We start from the raw sequence: 19587 nt of genomic DNA, 5'->3' as shown, positions 1-19587 counted from the left end.
CAGATATTTTCATGGAATTTGGTGTTTTGTGGTTGGATTCATATTTTCTCATGTACCCAATTCTGAAACTCTATTATACTTGGATGTTACTTTTTTGTTGTAAGCTTTTGTTCTATTAATATTTATAAAAGGAAAAACATAGTGTTTTTAGTCTTTTACAGATTTTCCACGTTGTCGTTTTGTTGATTTTAATCAATATGATTAGATGTTCTTTAGAGATTTGGAGTAGACCAAGTTCACTTTTATTGTTTCTTCTCTTCTGGATAATCTAATATGCTTCAAATTTAGTTTTTGAAAGAGGCAAATTTAGTATTTATTAAATTTATGGCTTGACATCAAAGTTAGTCTTCAACTTGCTGCTTCTTTAGCTTTTGATGTAGCTATTGTGGTTTTTGCTAATCATCATTTTACTATTTTGTATACAGAATATATCCTATGACTATTAGGGTGGTTTGGTTAAAGCGAAACTCGCAAATGGATTTTTTAGAGGACAACAACTGATGAAATTTTCTCGATTACTCTTTCCTCGATCATCCTCCAGCCGATTTCCATTGATCCAATCAAAGGTTTTTCTTTTCTCTTTTTAAAATTCTTATTACTGTTCTTCCTTTTTTTGTATTCACGGTTGATTTCGGTTCATTAGAAGTATCCTATTCATTTGGCAATATGGTGAAGCATAACCTCACCCTTTTGTTTATTATGATTTCAATTAGATTATAATAATATTGGGTGCTAAATCTATGGTTTTGATTTCAAAACAAGGGGAAATTGAGAAGATGGGTCATCCATGGTAGGGTGCAAGCAGCGGAGAAAGGGGGGTTATCAAAGATGAGGACAGAGGACTCACTCTGTGATCTCAATCTTCTCCTCCCTCCTTCCTTCTCCAGGATCATGTGTAGCCATACTTCATGCCCCATTGAGAAGATTGTGTTTTCTGATTCTCTAGGAAGTTTAATGTTTACAAGGTGATTAAATTTTGATTGCTTGAATTTGAAAAATGAAATTGTACATGTGGGTGTAATTTTCAGCATTTTAGCCTCATTGATTTTAAAGTTTCGTATTTGTTTTATGGGGGAGTTGAGTCTTCTACTTCTGTCGAGGTTTATGGTTATATCTCTATGCTTAAGGTATGCAATGTGGTTTTTTTTTGTCAGGTACCTATCGACAATGTGATACCCAAGGAACTAATTGTTATATACTTATCAATGACATTGGCATGGCTTATGTATCTGTTTCAGATTGAGCTGGAAAAATTAGAGAAGCTGAAGGAGTTCAAACTTCAAACTCACTATGGTTAGCTGAACTCCGCCTTGGTTATTATCATTTTTTATGATGTTTTTACTGTGATGAACCAAATATTCTAAGAAGGGGAAGAAGAAGAACATGTGCTCTGAGGAAAAAGGCCTTCAGCACCTTACATCTTATGGTGCAAAGACAAATGAAGTGAGGTAAAACAAGAAATCTTTTTCAATAATTCAATTTTTTCCTTCTTTGTTTTATAAACCTCATTGAAACTTGGGTGTTCATGAATATTTGTTCTTAACTGCAGTTCCAATGTGGTTTTGGTCCAAAACCACAAAGCTAAAGTACATGAATATTTCATACGTTCCAAATTTTCCTATAGCTTTTATGAAGGTTGTCATGTAATTTTGGCTACAAAACAATTTACAGGTTTATTCTCATCTTTTTTAAGAAGTGCAACATCAGCAATTTGTCCAACAATAGATGATGCTCATTCAGAAATCTAAACGGGGTCTGAATAGTATATGTTGAAGCTGAGGACTAGGCTGGAGGCTTACTGAATAACTAGCACAACATTCACTCTGACCATTTCAAAAAATGAGAAGCCTATTTGGCCTATGAGGTTATGAGTTGTGACATTGGATGTGTTCTTAACCTGCTGCTACTTTGCGGTTTCTCCCATCAACTTCATATGACTTGGGGGGTGCTCTTGGCTTTACTGATATAGAGCAGCAAAGTAACAATGAAGAAAACTGTGCGTACAGAAGCTCACGTTTCGATGAACAAATGAAGTTCAATGGATATTTTATTTGCCAAGCATGTGGTTTGTGATGGGAAATGTTTGGGCATTTGACTCACATGTTGGATCCTTCCATGAAGCTCCACGTCTTCCACATCGTCCTTCTTAACATATGAGGAATTAATTTGAGGGACTTTATGTTGATACGAGTTGTATATGGTTGGGGTTAGTAGTTATGGAGTAAGCGGATGAAGCAGTGAATAAAAATGGTGAAGGGGGGTAGCTTCTAAGTCTCTATTATCTGCACCTAATCTGCAAATGCAATTATAAGATGGGGTAATGATTTCTTGGTGGTATAGGAGATGTTTCAAATGTAGAAAAACCAAAGTAGGCTCCTTTCACAAAATTATTTGGAATCAAAGCTGCATTGTTGTGCTACAAGTACAAGGTGTATGAAGTGCTGTTGCATCCATTATTTGGGGATTGAATCCTAAGAGATTGTAAAACGATCTTTCGAGGAAAGAGGAGGAAATTCAAAGGATCAGGGCAGCCCGATTAATGTGTAGTGCTTCTGCATAGATCAGGTCACATTTTTTCATTTTCACTTTGGGTTGATGTTGGAGAGAACCGATCAAAAGTTAAGATGGAGAATGTCTTTCAGATGCTGTTGATTACAAGAGCTGCATTGTTTGAATGAATGAAAAATATCTTAATCATATGTCAAGACTCCAATTTTTCGTTAATTAAATCTGTCATGATAAGCATTGTCCTACATTATGTTGGTTTTCATAGTATGAGGTGGATGAGTTTGGTAGCTCCACATGTTTTGTGTTTGTAGATTGGCATTATCTCATGGGGCCTGGGAGTTGGTCCAGTAATGGGATCATCGAGTATTATGATGAAAACACATTAATAATTTATATATGATTTTTTAATATAAAATTTATAAAGTAAAACTTAATGCCAGACGATGAACATTTTATTTAAGAGTAGATAGATATTTTAATTTTTTAATTTTTAATTATTAGAAGAAAAAACACACTTGCACATTATTATAGTTTATTATAAATATGATTAATAACCGAGCTAATAGTGAAAATATGACATATGGGGATAAAAAACACATTCATATTTACAAATATTTTTTATAATATAAATTATAAAAGTTGAAACTTAATAAAGAGAATAAATATTTTACTTAGGAGTATATGTTTTTTTGGTGAGTCAAGAATATCTACCGTTGACTATAATGACTATCCCTTTGCCGTGGTGGTAAATAGTTGATCATAATATACACTTTATTTCCACGAGCGAGGATCGAACTCCCAATCTCATAATGGTTAAGAGATGAAGTGAACTTACTATTATGTCCACCTTAAATTATTTTAAGAAGAATTACACTTTAACATAATTTTATTTTTCTTTAATGGTCATAATTTGAATCTTTCAATATCTATTGATTTCAATTTCAGTTTTTCGCTTTTAAAAAAAACTCAGTTTTTCGTTTGATCCTTCGGTATTTTAATTTGTGCTTCAAACGGCTATTTTACAATCAAAGCATATTAGCATAGTAAAAAAGAGGTTTAATGCTTTAGAAACTGTTATTGGGAAGATTAAGATATATTGAAACTGAAGTTAAATATTTAAATACCAATTTATGTTCTTATTGAGTAACTGAGAAATTAATGAGTATGTTTAAAACTCTTTAGTTGTTAATTAAAAAATTTATATATGATTCATTTAACATTGAGCGCAGGAATCATTGATTTTACTACTGCAACTTGCTCTATGACACACTATAAGAAACATTAATCACAAACTCAATGTTTTAATCAGAAGATAGCTAACAATTTTTTTTTTTTGAAAAATAGCTAACAAAATACACTTTATTTTAGAATAAGGTTTTTTTTTGACGGTGAGTAAGTTAATAATTGAACATGATTGATATATGTATAATTTATTTAATATAAAATTTATGAGTTAAAAACTTAACATGCGAGAATGAAGATTTTATTTAAAAGAAAGTTAATAATTGAATTGTTAGAAGAAAAATACACTTTAATATAATTTTAGTTATTTTTATAATTTTTTATAAATATCCGAATTTATATATAAAGAAGTTGTTTTGACAGTATTGAGGGTGAAAAAATATTTCAATAAATCAGTACACATGAGAGTTACACATGAGAGTGATAGTAAGAATAGATAGGTTTGAAAAAAAAAGAGACAAGATTAAGAATTAAGTTTAATCATTAAGTTCTTTGGATCTATATATACAAATAAAAATAACATATGAATCAATTTAATCAAATTATACTCCTACGTGTTCTTCAATGTTTTTTGAAGGAAATGTGTTATGGTAATTACAATTGTAAGTATTATTCTCCATATAATTATTGTATTAAAATTTAGCCAATGAAACTAATTATGACCTTTTCCTATTTATTTTTATTTTATTTCAAGAAATTCATAATGGCAATTATAATTCTCAGTTATGTTGTCAATGTAATTATTTCACTTGCAAAAAATATTTATGAGGATATACTCGGTGTATTTTATTAGCTCATATGTGTTACTTCTCTCTACAATAAAATTTTAAATTATTATATAAAAACTAAATTAAATAATGCAACATTTAGATTAACAAACAAAATAATGGGTTGTCTAAATGACCCATGAGAAAGTTTGAGTTAAATAACCCATCATCCAATCAACATTGGGGATAAGTGAGTTAGAAAACATAGTAAATATAATTACAATTTCAAAAAATATATATAATTACTACTGTCTTACAAACGAAATCAAGGACGTTCTTCGCAAAAAAAATTCCAATTTAATATTTTTTATATCTAAAATTAATTTTATTCTTTAAATTCATAAACTTTCTTTAAGTAAATGCACAAAAATAACATATATATTTTAAAAAAATTATGTTATAAACAAAAATGAACGTCCCCGTGCAACGCACGGGTCAAAAGTACTAGTGATTCATAAATTATAAGAATGTATTTGTAATTTCAATGATTCATTAAAATTTTAATCATAAAAATAATTACCATTGAGTAAATGTAAGGCTAAATAAAAAGTTTCATAAAAATGATACCATAAAATATTAAATTATTCTGCTTTCTTAATATTAATAAAAAATATTTTTAATTGTTAAAATTTCTAATTTTAAATTATTATAGGTAAAAAATATTTTAATACATATTTTATTATTTTTTATATTCGGAAACTAATAAAATATTTCTTAATAAACATTGATTTTGAAATTTTAATATACAAGATTAATTTTTTTTTGGTTACAAGAGAGGGGCAAGCCCCGCTATATAAAATTAATTCAAACTTGCATTTTTACCAAATATATATTACCAAATTTTAATTTCTAAATTGGGATAAATCACGATTTAAGGTCCCTGATTAATTTAATCGCTCCCTAAATTCAGTAAATTGTAAATCGCACTAAATTAGTTTTTTTTTTTTTTTGAAACTACACTAAATTAGTTTTTAGTTGGAACTAAAATTTGAAGTTAGAGCTGAATCGTAATATAAGAAGTCTTTGTGAGTTTTGAACTAAATTAGTTTTCAAGAACACTCACTCTATTTCTTTCTCTCTTTCGGTTCTCCGTGTGAAGCCTGAAGGTCCTTTGTTCTTCCTCTCTATTTTCCATTGAAATGGCTACTAGTACTGATGGAGGTGTTGGAGGGTCTGGTTAAGGTGGGGCTGGACTTGTGTGAGGCATGGAAGTAGGGAATCTCTGAAACATCACTTGGCAAAAACAAAACTAAATATTTGAGGCATGTAAAAATGTTCCTGGTGAGATGTACAGCAGGAGATGAAAGCAGTTTTATCTGTACAACAGAGGAAAAAATCAGTTCAAAATGAGATGGGATTTGGAGGAAAGGGAGGCTTTGAGGTGGTTAATGTTGAGGTTGATGATAGTGAAAACTGAAAAGGAAAGGGTTACACAATCTGAAAAGAATACCATGTTCAATAAGGATATAAAGAGAGGGTGGTGCATGTCAAACTATTGCTAGGTTTTATAACAATGCCATACCATTCAATTTCAATGTCGCAAGAAGTGAAGAGTTTCCTATCATGTGTGAATTAATTGCCCAACATGGCTAGGGATTCAAAGCCCCATCTATCATAATATAAGGTTCAAGTATTTGAAGCAAAAGGTGAAGTTTACAATGGAGGCTATTGAAGCACATACAAATGTTTGAAGGAAAGTCGGTTGCACTTAATTCAATGATGGATCAGTGGACTGATAAGAGGATGGGAACAATGCTGAATTTCTTGGTGAATAGTCCTAAGGGGACAATGTTCTTGAAGTCCATTGATGCATCCCGCATATCCAAGACAACAGATTCTATCTTTAAAATGCTTGATGAAGTTGTGGAAGAGATTGGTGAGAAGAATGTTGTTCAAGTTGTGACAGACATTGCAGCTAACCACAAAACTGCTGGGGAGATGTTGATATGGGGAAAAGGAAATTGTATTGGATGCCTTGTGCAGCCCATTGTATTGACCTCATGTTAGAAGACTTTGAGAAAAAGGTGTCCTTAATACGGATACAATTCTAAAATAGAGAAAGATCACAACCTATGTCTATTCAAGAACCTCTCTTATTTCATTGTTGCAAAATTACACTAACAGGAGAGATTTGGTGAGTACAGGACATGGCTCGATTTGCCACTTCTTATGTAAATTTAGGATGCCTTTATGAGAACAAGGCAGCGTTGATGAGAATGTTTACTAGCCAAGAACGGAAGGATACCAAGTTTTCTAGCACAGATGGAGGAAATATAGAAGAACTAGTTATGGCCAACATATTTTGGAAGAATGTTCTAATTTGCTTGAAGGGTGTATTCTCTCGAATCAAAGTTCTTCGTTTGGTCGATTCCGATGAGATGCCAGCCATGGGTTTCATTCATGCATGAGGCAATGGATGAAGCTAAAGAGAAAATAAAACAAGGAATTCCTAGGTGTTCATAAGAGGTAATTTAATTTGACTTTCTCTAATTCAATTTTGTGGTCTTTAACTTCTTGTTTGAAAGCTAATTCAAATATGTATATATTTTAGTTATTTTCCATTGTGGAATATCATTGATGCAAGATGGAACAAACAGCTCCACAGGCCTTTACATGCTACAAGCTATTATCTAAATCCTTAATTGCATTATGGTCTCGGTTTTAAGGTAGATGCTGAAGTTAAAAAGGGACTAATTGACTGTTTGTACAAGATGGTGCCTGATTATGATGAACGAGAGAAGATTTCCGTTCAAGATAAATTCTTCCATAACAAAAGTGGTATTTTTAGATCTGATCTAGCTCTTAGAACAATAAACAAGAGGTATCCAGTAGAATGGTGAGAGTTTTTCGGGGATGAAATTCCAGAGTTGCAAAAGTTTTCTATCTTTGTGCTAAGCTTGACATGCAGTTCTTCAAGATATGACCTTAATTGGAGTGCCTTTGATGAGATGGTAAATTACTATATGAACTCCACTTTATAAATAATATTACCTGCTACTAGCTTATTTCATATGTTGATATCATTATTTTTAAATATTCAGTTCCCCACCAAGAAGAGAACCGCTTTAAAGCAACAGGAGATGAATGATGGTGTTTTTGTGATGGCTAATTCAAAATTAGGCAAAAAGAAGCAAAGCTAGGACAACTCGTGTGCTCGATCTTGAAGATTTTCCGTCCATTGATGAGTGGATTGCAAGCAAATGAAGATCAAAATATTGAAGGTTTGGATGAAAACTTGGATCAAGGCTAAGTTAGAGAAGAGGAAACATATGATAACTTGGTTGTTGAAGAACAAGTTGGAGAAGAACATGGTGGTGGTGGTGATTATGATGAGGAGAACTTGGATCAGTGGATGATTAAGTTGATAAGACTGTAGATGAGAATCTAATGGAGGATCCTCATGATTTTAATTTGAAAAATTTCTTAGCTTGATGTTTAATTTTTATGCTAGCTAAGTTTTGTGGTCTCTGGGTTAGTACTTTAAGACTTATGTTTGATATTCCTTTGAATTATTGTAACTTTGTGCAAACTTTAGCTAACTAAGTTGCCATTATAGGGAGAGGTCACTAACTTTTTTTTTTTGGAAATCAAGGTCACTAACTTTGGCACTTGACAATATATTTCTCAAAAAAAAAAAGGCTCTAACCTATGATTTCCAGCAACATGAGATGATCAATGTAATGAGTTCGAATAATATAATAAAATGGTTATTAAATTAGATAAAAATAATTTAAAATAAAATATTGTGAAGATTTTTATTTGGTTACTATACCAAACTATTAACTTATAGTTTGAAATTTGAACATGAATATTCACAGGGAGATTCTGGAAAACACTACCAATGTAGATGGGATACATGTAAATACACTTCTTGTACCTTATTGAGTTTTAGTTGCTTGAGAAAGAGAGAACCATTACTGAGTTATAGAAAGTAGCATGAATTTGAGTGACATTGAGGAGAAGAAAGTTGAAGCTGTGAGGGAGAGTGACATTAATGGAGTCATATAGTATAAGAGCATCTACATCCATCATACTCACTAAAATATCTACACTTCATTTTTTAGAATTCTTCATAATGTCACATCATCTACACTACTTTACTAACTTTTAACTCCAACCCAACAACTCTTAAAAGTTTCTATAGTGGATCTCACCATCAACATCACCTTTGTATATTTTATAATTTATCTCCATTTTAATTAATTGTAAGTGCTTGTAATAAATACAAGCTCACTTTTAAAGTCTAGTGTAGAATATCTATTCTCACATACTCATCTTTGTCATGTTGGAATTGAATATGTACTCCAATGGTAATATATACTCATATGAGTATATATTTAACGTTAGATACTACCATTGGAGATGCTCTAAGTCAATAGATTCTTTTAGGGAAAATATATGCATTCAGACTGTCTTATATTTCTACTTCATGCGATTATGTTAATAAGGATAAAAAATAAATAGCTTCGTTCGTGAGGTGTTGCAAGAATGGCCTAGTAAGGACCTACTGGACAAGCAGTGTCCGCTTGGCCACAAGAGGACCGAGATCAACAAGTCATGACAAGACGCTCAAGCCACTTGTCCACTCATACACTCTATTAAAGACACTTCCCTCACACTTGCAGTACTTTGGCACTATAAATACAAGTTTTTTTTATCGTTCATTAATGTAAACAGGTAATTCATTTTAAGAAGGAAAAAAATGAGTAAAATGTAGATGACATATATTTCATAAGAAAAAGAAAAGCTGATTTAATTAGAGTTCAAAATAAACGGTTCATGCACCATTCAACTTCAGCATATTAATTAGTTTCATGAATCAATGTGCAAGAGAATCTATCTCATCCTCACACCAAATATCCTCTAAGTATCCATATGTAAATGGAATTTTATTAAGCCCATTCTTATGCCTTGTGCACTTAAGGCACCACCCTTCATACCACCTTTCACATAAACAAATCATAATTAAGCTTCACCCTTAATACCCAATTGATTGTTATTTCCTATTCTATCCCGCTAAGTGAAACTAGCATGGCACATATTTGCCACCTTCAGATGTTTCAAACCATCGAGTGCATCCTCCAAAGCTTTCTTTTCCACCATTGTGGTCCGAAGACTCAAGACCTTCAAATTTGGGGTGTATTTAATCAAAGCATCAGCATGGTTTTGGTTAAAGTCGTCAGTGAATTTCAGTTCAACTATGTTCTTGCACCATTTGCTAATCGCGGAGAAAAGGTAACGACAGTTGATCATGGAGGTAATAGTCATAGACTCAAGACCCCTCCATGATGCCATTGCTGTGTGGATTGCACGTTTTGTCAAGGAGCCTTTGTATGGTAAAACTAATCGTTTGAGATTTGGAGTCCTAAAATTAAAAGAAGACAAATTTCAAAATACCATCGTAAAATAATTAAGAGGTTATATGTAACATTGATAGAAACCATCGCAACAAAAACATCACATACGCACGCTCGCACACACAGAATTAATAATTTACTAATGCATGTGATATATATATATATATATTTTTTTTTTTCATTAGAGTGATAAATAAGAAGTTAAAATTGTTACCTTTGAGCAGCTGTGATTAACTGGATGTCAGTTAAGGGTATATAAAAATTAAATATTAAGCAACTTATGTTTTCACCGCTCAAACTCAAAGCATGCTTTAAGAATTGAGCCATTTTTGTGCTTGTTGAACGCTTATCGCTAGCAGTCCAAAATATTATGTCGCTAGGTATGTCGAAAAATCTAGAGCTGAGTCTAGAAAGATCAACCTTATGCCAAAGTGCACGGTCACTACTAGCACTCTTCCAAGATTTGCAAACCAACGAGACAATTCCAAGGTCTACAACATTGAGGACCATGAAAATTTTCACCAAAATATCATAAGGTAAATGATCATTCGAGTATCTTGAAGCTGACTTACTTTTCTTCATTGCTTGATTTCTCCTGCATCAATTGGTATTAAGACATTAATATTCTGCATAATCAATTAAACATTCTGACTTAGTTACAAGAACACTACTAACAAGTGGTAATAGTTTGTGACATAAAGGTTGGGTGGGATGAATGGTGAAGGGTCCAGGGTTCAAACCCTGAGGAAGACTAATTTACTAACATTACTAACAACTAACATTTGCCTATAAAAAAATTAAACATTCTGAAGTACTTGCAAATACAAATGTTGAAGAAAACCCTATTCAGAATACCATGTAATTGCAACAACCAAAATCTACATATCAAACTCATCTTAACAAATCCACAAGAGCACGAAAGTATATACAAAGGGACATACCTCTTACTCAGCTTATTGGGGGGAAGGCTTCTTAATATGTGGTAAATATACTGAAGATATAAATATATATAGAGTGCAAGACCTAAAAACGACGTGTACATTCAACGAGCTAGTGTAGACCACTAAAGAGATAAGAATGTTTGCCTATAAAACAAAACTAAAGAGATAAGAATGCATTTAATATTCTTTACCAAGCAAATTGACTCTACAAAAAAGTTTTAATGCAATTAATACCCTCCAAAAGAATGCATTTAATTTAATAATACTACCTTTGTTCCTATTTCACTGACCAGAAAGAGAAGAAACACACATATTAAGGAATGCAATTAATTTTGTTATTTTGCATAAAAGTATTATTTGTTTTCCTTTTTTTTGAGAGAAAAAGATATGATTAAAAATCAAAGTTGAGAAACAAGCCATCTCGACAATGGGCGATACAACGAGAACACGGAAAGAAAAACAACAACGGACACCCAAAAAAAGAGAGCGAGCCCCCAAAACAAAGCCAATCCTCGACTAGCAGAAAAGACCCTATCCACCACCATATATCTCCGCAAGAGTCTCCTCAAGATGAGAAATACAAGCCTCAATAGCCTCCTCATCAGTGCCTGGGAAAACCAAGCCGCACGATTTACCAATCTTCCATACCTTACCCTTTAGAATGTATTTCATCTTTCTTCATTTATTGTTCCTACAATGACATAACTTGAAAAAACATAAATTAATGCTCTCTTGAAATTATAAGTGGACAGATATATAGGAGCAAAAAATTTCTTCAAAGTGGACAATTAATAAGGAACGAAAATTGTAGCTATGAAAAAGTCCCCCAATTGACATAAAGTTCTAAACTTAACTTTTTAAACTAAATAGTAATTTTGCTATTTGATGAACAAACCACGTCAAACTTGATTCTATAGTGCCTCTCACTACCACCAGTTGTATTTACAGGAACTCAAACTTAAATTCTCTACTTAAATTCGAACAATCTTATACCATTGATGTATCATCGATGGTAGGTTTATATGCAAATATTTAAGTCGTGAAAGATATTGAAAGATAAAATTTAAAATTATTATTATGTTATGGTATCATTTTTCAAACACTTTTACTTTGTATTTAATTAGTATCATTTAAATTATTTTTTATAATTTTAAAATTTCAATGAATTATTAAAATTACAATGCATGATTATAATTAATGAATCATTTTTTGATATTAATTAATATTGGAAGATTATTTTCATGATTAATATCTGAAAGAGTGTTGCTATCTCGCACGAGACGAACTTAGACGAGAGAATGTTTAGGCTAATTTTGTTTTACGGAAATCAGAGGTATATTTGAAAATGGAGAGAGATGACTATCAATGGTATTAGATGCATCCAGTTCAGCATTCGTGAATTTCGTTTTATAATCCTTTAAGCCATTAAGCATTATCGTATGTGAAAGAGTGTTGTTATCTGGCACAAGACGAACTTTGACGAGGTTTACGCTGATTTTGTTTTTATGGAAATCAGAGGTATATTTGAAAATGGAGAGAGACGACTATCAATGGTATTAGATGCAGCCAGTTCAACATTCGTGAATTTCGTTTTATAATCCTTCGAGCCTTTAAGCATTATCGTTTGTGAAAGAGTGCTGCTATCTGGCACGAGACGAACTGTGACAAGAGTATGTTAATGCTAAATTCTTGAAAAATCATTGAATTAATTGATATTATTTGTTCTCAAGACTTTTTCCTTATCATTGAGTTTCTCTTTTCTAAAAAGAGAAAATTTATATTGGAAGTTTATTTTCATAATTAATATGTAAAAATATATAACATTTATAATTTTAAAATTATTTCATAAAAAAGTAAAAGTCAATACATGACTCCTGAATCAAATTAATAAAATATTAAATTGACTTTGACTTTGAATAGAATTAATAGAATATTATTTTATTACGTAATAATATTAATATGTAATATTTTAATGAGTTCTATTCAAATTCAAAGTTATTATTTAGAATATTAATTTCTAATGTTTAGTTCAAAATTATTTAAATATAAATTATTTCTCTTTCAAGTTCCGAATTAATTTTTTTTAAGAAGGACACTCAAAAGTTAACGTTATTAGGAAACAAAATTATATCAATATGATACATAAAGAAATAAAAACAAGTGGGATATATAAGAATTATTCAAGCATAACCTATTTCTTTTTTTTTTGAACTTCAGTACGTATTTCAATTAAGAAAAAGCAGCGTCTGCAAACAGGGAGTGATCAATTTCAGCTGGGGGGGCATCCCACCAAAGCCGATTTTGATACTTACAAGCCAGAGAGGCTAAAATATGAGCGGGTACATTTGCCTTGCGGGTTACATGAGAAAAAGAACAGGAAAGGAAATTATCAGCTAGGTGAAGGCAGTCTAGGGTGATGTCTTGGATAGTCCAATAATTTGATTCAGCTCTCAGGGATTTGATGACAGAAAGAGAATCTGATTCAAAGAGCACACTATCCATTCCTAGTTCAGATGCTTGTTGCATGCTCCATCGTAGTGCTAAGGCTTCTGCTGTGAGAGGCTCTAATCTGTGTTCTTGGAACAGAGTGCCTGCGGCTAGAAGTGCACCAGTGTGTGATCTGGCCACAAAGCCAAAGCCAGTTGAATTGGTTCCCGTCCAGCCTGCATCAACATTGATTTTTATCTTTCCTTCTGGTGGTGCTTTCCAGGCAACTTGGTGCTCAGTTCGGTTTGTTTCGCCCCTCTTCTCTTGTGCTTCGATCCATTCTACTAGTTGGTTTAAAGCAGTCATCATTACTTCACCTGGATCTGGTTTGAGGTTGTTGAAAATTGCATTGTTTCGTGCTTTCCAGATTACCCAAGCTCCTTGGAAGATTTATGCCACCACCTCTTGATCATGATTTGCACAGACCTCAATCAACCACTCTGCAATAGTTTGGTGGGCTGGGTTTATTCGAACCCCCAGGGGATGGTTGAACCATGCTGCTCTGGCCCATTGGCATTGGATGAAAAGGTGGGTTTGGGATTCAGTAGTCTCTTCTCCGCACAAGGTGCAATGCTCTTGGATTTGAATGCCTCGTCTTGCTAAGTTTGCCCCGCAAGGAGTGATGTTGTTGACAGCTCTGTAAATGAAATGTTTTACTTTTGTGGGGACTTTGATTTTCCACATCTTTGTCCAAGGGAAGTTTGAGGAGCTTGATCCGCTTGCTGTGGCATTAAGTCTGGAAACTTGGCATTGATGATATGCGGATTTTACTGAGAACAGGCCATTTTTGCTCCATCTCCATATCATTTTGTCCTCGGGTGCTCTCCAGCTGAGGGGAATTGCCTGGATGGCTTTGGCTTCTGCTGGGTTGAAGTAATTGTTGATTTTTTGTACATTCCAGCGGCCTCCACTTTCAGCTATGAGATCAGCTACTTTGTGGCATGTAGAGTCATCAGTTGGGGGGGAGATAATGTTTCCTTTACCTGGTCCCGGAAGCCAAGGGTCACTCCAGATTTCTATTTTGTTCCCGTTTCCAACTTGCCACTTGATTCCTTCATTGACGAGGCTAAGAGTTCCCCAAATGCTTCTCCAAGCGTAGCTGGGTTGATGGCCAATTGTAGCTTCAAGGAGGTGTTTTCTGGGGAAATACTTGGCTTTCCAAGTTTTGTACAGCAAAGAGTTTGGAGCACTTAATAATCTCCATGCTTGTTTTGTCAGTAAGGCTTTGTTAAAATCCTCTAGGTCACGGAAACCCAAACCACCTCTATATTTTGGTTTGCAAAGGTGCTTCCAGGCAGCCCAATGAATCTTTCTTTCTTTGTCTCTTTGACCCCACCAGAAGTTTGCAAGATTACTTTCAATTTTTGAGCATATGCCACTTGGGATTTTAAAGCAACTCATGATGTAGTTAGGGATGGATTGTGCCACGGACTTGATCAGGATCTCCTTGCCTGCTCTTGAGAGTGTTTTCTCCTTCCATCCTTGTAACTTTCGCCAAACTCTCTCCTGGATTTTCCCAAAGATAGCCTTTTTTGAGCTGCCAATAACAGTTGGAAGGCCCAAGTACTTGTCGTGGATAGTCACAGCCTTTACACCCATCCTTTCACGGATCATTTCCATCGTGTTTTGTGGTACATTTCGGCTGAAGGATATTTCTGACTTGTCCAGGTTCACAAGTTGCCCTGAGGCCCTTTCATAGTCTCTTATGGCATTCATTAGACAATCTGCTTCCTCCTTTGTGGCTCTGCTGAAAATCAGACTATCATCCGCGAAGAATAAATGGCTTATGTGAGGAGCACCACGAGCCACTTGGATTCCATGAAGCTTCTTCTTTTGTGTTTGATCAGAGATAAGGCCCGAGAAAGCTTCTACGCATAGGATGAAAAGGTATGGTGATAGAGGGTCTCCTTGACGGAGACCCCTGCCTGGTACAAAAAGAGGGGCAGGTTCACCATTTAGAAGGATAGAGTAGGAGACAGAAGTTACGCACCTGAGAATTAGTTCCTTGAACCGGGGTGGAAACCCCATTGTTGTTAGTACTTGCTCCAAGAAAGGCCACTCTATCCTGTCATATGCTTTTGACATGTCTAGCTTCATGGCTAGATATCCTTTCTTTCCTTTTCTCTTCTTCTTCATGTAATGGAAGACTTCAAACCCAGTCAAGGCGTTGTCGGTAATTTGCCTTCCCGGTACGAAGGCACTTTGCTCCTCCCCAATGATATCTCCTAGGAATTCTTTTAACCTGTTAGTGATACACTTTGTCACCAACTTCATGATGACATTGCATAGACTAATAGGTCTGAATTCGTTTGGAAATTCAGGTGCTTTTGTCTTTGGGATCAAGCAAATGAAAGTTTTGTTGATGCTTGAGGGGTCCTCTTCTCTGTTTAGGATATTCAAAACTTTCTTAGTGACTTCCTCTCCTACTATGTTCCAATATTTTTGATAGAATAAGGCTGGGAAACCGTCAGGGCCTGGGGCTTTGAGAGGGTGCATTTGGTGTAGAGCGTCTTGAACCTCTTCGGTGGTGAAAGGAGCTTCTAATTATTCTATTTGGTCGTGGTTCAGCCTTTCTTTTATCTTCTGGCAAGCAGTATCAATGTTTGTGGGGTTCATGCTTGTGAAGATTCCTTCAAAATATTGCTTGAAGGCTTCGGTTACCAGGTCCCTCTTGTAGACCCAAATGCCATTTTGATCTTTTATTCTAGCAATTTTGTTTCTTTTGTTTATCTGATTGGCTTTTCCGTGGAAGAAACCTGTGTTTTTGTCTCCCTCTTTCAACCATAAGGCTCTAGATCTTTGCCTCCAATAGATTTCATCTCTTTCCAGAAGCTCTGCTAGCTCTAGTTCCAGATCTTTTCTATCTGCCAAGTTCTCAGCAGTGGGTGGCCAATCCTGTGCACGCTTAAGCTTTTGTTCCACCGTTGCTATGTTTCTCCTTAAGTTCCCAGCTTCAGTTTTGAGAGCAGTCATTGTTTCTTTTGCTGTGTCCAGCTTGCTTTCAAAATCCTCACCTCCTTTTGACCAAGCTTCTTTCAAGTAGTAGGCAATGTCATGCTCACGGGTCAGGTGTGCTTCAAACCTGAAGATTCTATTCTTTTTCCTGTGTTCTTCAAAGGGTTGGTTTGTGACATTAATAAGGAGAGGAGAGTGGTCAGATTCAAACCTGTGCATGTGTTGGACGCTTGTTGTTGGCCACGCGTCAATGAATGGTTGAGAAGCAACACACCTGTCTAGCCTTTCTTGGATGTTTGCTGCACCTTCCCTTCCGTTGCACCACGTGTAGGTTTGTCCAAAGTAACCCAGGTCAATTAGCCCACATTGATTAAGGCACTGAATAAAGTTGTCGAGTTGCTCCACTGATTTTTCATTTCCCCCTCTTTTCTCTGAGTTGGAGGTTATGGCATTAAAGTCACCGAAGAAAATCCAATGTCCAGCAACTTCCAATTTAATGCGGTTAAGGAGATCCCAAGAACGAGGTTTGTTGTGCTCTTCCGGAAACCCATAAAAGCCAGTAATAAATGTGGTATTATTCTCCACATCAGTATGTTTGGCCAGTATGTGATTAAGAGAGTAAGAGACAATGTCAAGGTTGGTATCTTCGCTCCATAGCATAGCAAGACCACCTCCTCGTGCTCTGCCTTCACCTATACAATCAACAGCAATCATGTTCTTGTAACCCAGCTTTGTTTTTGTTTTCTTCAATTCACTAGTCTTTCTGCGTGTCTCCATTAAGAAGACAATTTTGGGATCTTCTGTGGTGGTGAGCCTTTGCAAAGCTCGGTCTGCTCGGAGGTTCCCAAGCCCCCTGCAATTCCAGCTTAATATTTTCATGGCTCTCGGCCGTGCTGGTCCTCCAGCACTGCCGATATCTCATCAATGATCATGTCTGATTTATTTCTTTTTTCAGTACCCTGTTGGTTCCCTTCTTCCCCATCGATCTCCATCTCCGTCCTCTTTCCTCCGGTGATGTTTTCGTGTTGGTTAGAGGGTTCTTCTCTGGGTGTTCTTGCTGCTCTTTTCCAGGATTTCAGACCTTTCCCTGTACTAGTTTCATTTGATACAGGATCTGAGGGAGTTGGCTCTGGTTCCTTTTCTTTTGGATCCTCATTATTCACTTCTTGCTCTGTTTCTGTGGACTCTTGTGTGATGTTGAAAAGTTGGAACACCTCAGCAACTTTGTCAAGGCTTTGAGTAACTGTATGTGGGTTTACCTTTGTGGTTTGAGAGTCATCCCCTTGGGTTGTCTCCTTGTTGGGGGAATTTTCTTTTGGTTGTGGGGACCCTTCACTGTGCTCATCGGCAATGTTTTGTTCCTGGCCAAAAAGGGACTTTTTGATGGTTTTGTTTCTTTCTGCGTAGCCATCTTTCCGCATCAAGGTGACCTTTTTGGGGGAGGCTCTCATCCAAGCTCCATAGGGCAGGTCTTTGAGCTCCTCTCCTTCTATATCCTCCTCTTTTTCTGGGCAGGATCTTAAGGTGTGGCCGAGCACTCCACACACAAAGCAGAAATCAGGGAGTCTTTCATACTTGAAAAAGATTCTTCCTTTCTTGTTTGTTGCTATCTGAATGGGGGACCCTCTTTTGAGGGGTTTCAACAGATCTACCTTGACCCTTACTCTGGCATACTTTCCCCTCAGGCACTCCTCTGACTTATCATACTCCAGAACTTCTCCCAAGCTTCCTCCTATCTTCCTGATTGATGACTCATTGCGTAGATTTAGGGGTAAGTCATAGATTCTGACCCATATGGGGCAAGAATGGGGGCAGATTTCGGATGGTTGTTCACCTCCTGAGATCTGTTGCAAGGCTAGTACATGCCCATCAAAGGTCCAGGGTTGTCCTTTGAGGATGAGATCCCTGTCTCTCTGTGTTTCAAACTTGAAAGAGAAGAGGTTTTTTTCCAGATCTACTATCTCCATTGCGCCTCTTGTCTTCCAGATGTTCAGCATAGTGGCTTTGAAAGCCTTCACGTTGTATGATTCTGTCGTCCACATCTTCCCTACCACTGTGTTTTGGAGGGGGTCATTTGTCTCTGTTTCACTCCCCAGGTCCAGCACTTCGTTTTCCTCTGCTGAAAACTCAAGTCTCTTCCACGAATCCATCTCTTCCCGTCACCAAGGCACGGACACAAGCAGCTCCACCCACCGGGGAGACGAGAACCAATACCGGGATTGGAGAAGAAAATACTCCACAACCGACTGTCTGCCAGGTCAGAACCCTGAGGTCAAAACCCTAGCAGAGAGAGAAGGGGGAGACTTCAAGCATAACCTATTTCAAAAATAGCACTAAACAAGCATTTTTTGTGTGGCATTCTTCTTAAATTTTGTGGTGATCTACAACCGTCACTAGATGTTTTCATGGCAGTCACCATGCCCGCCATCTTCCACTACAAAAGATGCAAATTGCGGCATTTTTTTACAAGTTGTTTCTATTTAAACAGCTACTATACGTAACAATGGTGGTTTTTTGTTTATGTCGTAATTCCGTTCGCCATTTACTCCAAAATCGCGGTTTTAAGAAACCGTTGTTGCACCCACCATAACTTACTAATTGAATAAACAGTTTCAATCGCCACAAAGTCTTGTTTGTAATTCATAATTTCACTGTTGTATAAAATGACGGTTTGGACCTCCATAATATGCATTTACAGTACATATAAAATTCTTGTCTTGGTGTTTTGCACTCTATGCTTGACAGTTTCAAGCTTTTATCTTTTATATATATATATATATATATATATATATATATATATTCTATCTTTCTAAGAAAAGAAAGTATATCGAAAATTGGGGTTTAGACCGCCATAATTTTCCTTGATGATTTTTTTCTAAAATTGTGGCTGATTTTTGGAAAAGGCCTTCCAATTTCTTGATACTTTCTTTTTTGAAAGCAGAAAATTATATTAGATGAATGGTTGATATTACAAACGACACTCAACAAAGTGAGCATAATCCTCTCCAAAAATACATAAGCAAGCCTAAGGTCAAATTGCTTTGGTGCACCCACATGTAAAACTATTGAGACACAACACCATATAAACACCTGCACAAATTGCAGGATAAACCCCAAGTAATATCGATCAAGCTTTTCCTTGGAACAAGCATCAAATGAACAAAATGAGAAGGAGCAACTGTCGGAAATCGAGAAGCAGTGAAAGCCCCTTATTCCAGCAAAAACAAAGTACATCCCGCTTTTGGAGGGGAAACAAAACATGATAGGACATCAACCAACAAGCCTAATTTCTTGATACTTTCACTAATAATGAAGCAACTACCATCAAAA

The 19587-nt window shown here is 35.4% G+C and overlaps 3 protein-coding genes across 3 annotated transcripts; all 3 read right to left on the bottom strand.

Annotated features, from left to right (window-relative positions):
- Positions 1 to 9533: 9533 nt before the first annotated feature.
- On the bottom strand, positions 9534 to 10456 carry LOC130713937 (F-box/LRR-repeat protein At3g48880-like). Its single transcript, XM_057563769.1, has 2 exons — positions 10089 to 10456; positions 9534 to 9882 (listed from the first exon to the last, which is right to left on the bottom strand). The coding sequence occupies exons 1-2, from the start codon at positions 10454 to 10456 to the stop codon at positions 9534 to 9536; spliced, it is 717 nt and encodes a 238-aa protein (XP_057419752.1).
- A 2588-nt stretch (positions 10457 to 13044) lies between these two features.
- LOC130713926 (uncharacterized) lies at positions 13045 to 13608 on the bottom strand. Its single transcript, XM_057563757.1, has one exon. It carries the CDS (start codon positions 13606 to 13608, stop codon positions 13045 to 13047), a length of 564 nt encoding a protein of 187 aa, XP_057419740.1.
- A 3524-nt stretch (positions 13609 to 17132) lies between these two features.
- LOC130713909 (uncharacterized) lies at positions 17133 to 18407 on the bottom strand. The gene has a single exon (XM_057563740.1). It carries the CDS (start codon positions 18405 to 18407, stop codon positions 17133 to 17135), a length of 1275 nt encoding a protein of 424 aa, XP_057419723.1.
- Positions 18408 to 19587: the final 1180 nt, after the last annotated feature.

Source organism: Lotus japonicus, chromosome 1, assembly GCF_012489685.1.
Source record: "Lotus japonicus ecotype B-129 chromosome 1, LjGifu_v1.2".
Classification (NCBI taxonomy): domain Eukaryota; kingdom Viridiplantae; phylum Streptophyta; class Magnoliopsida; order Fabales; family Fabaceae; genus Lotus; species Lotus japonicus.
This window is presented reverse-complemented; position numbering and strand designations above follow the sequence as displayed.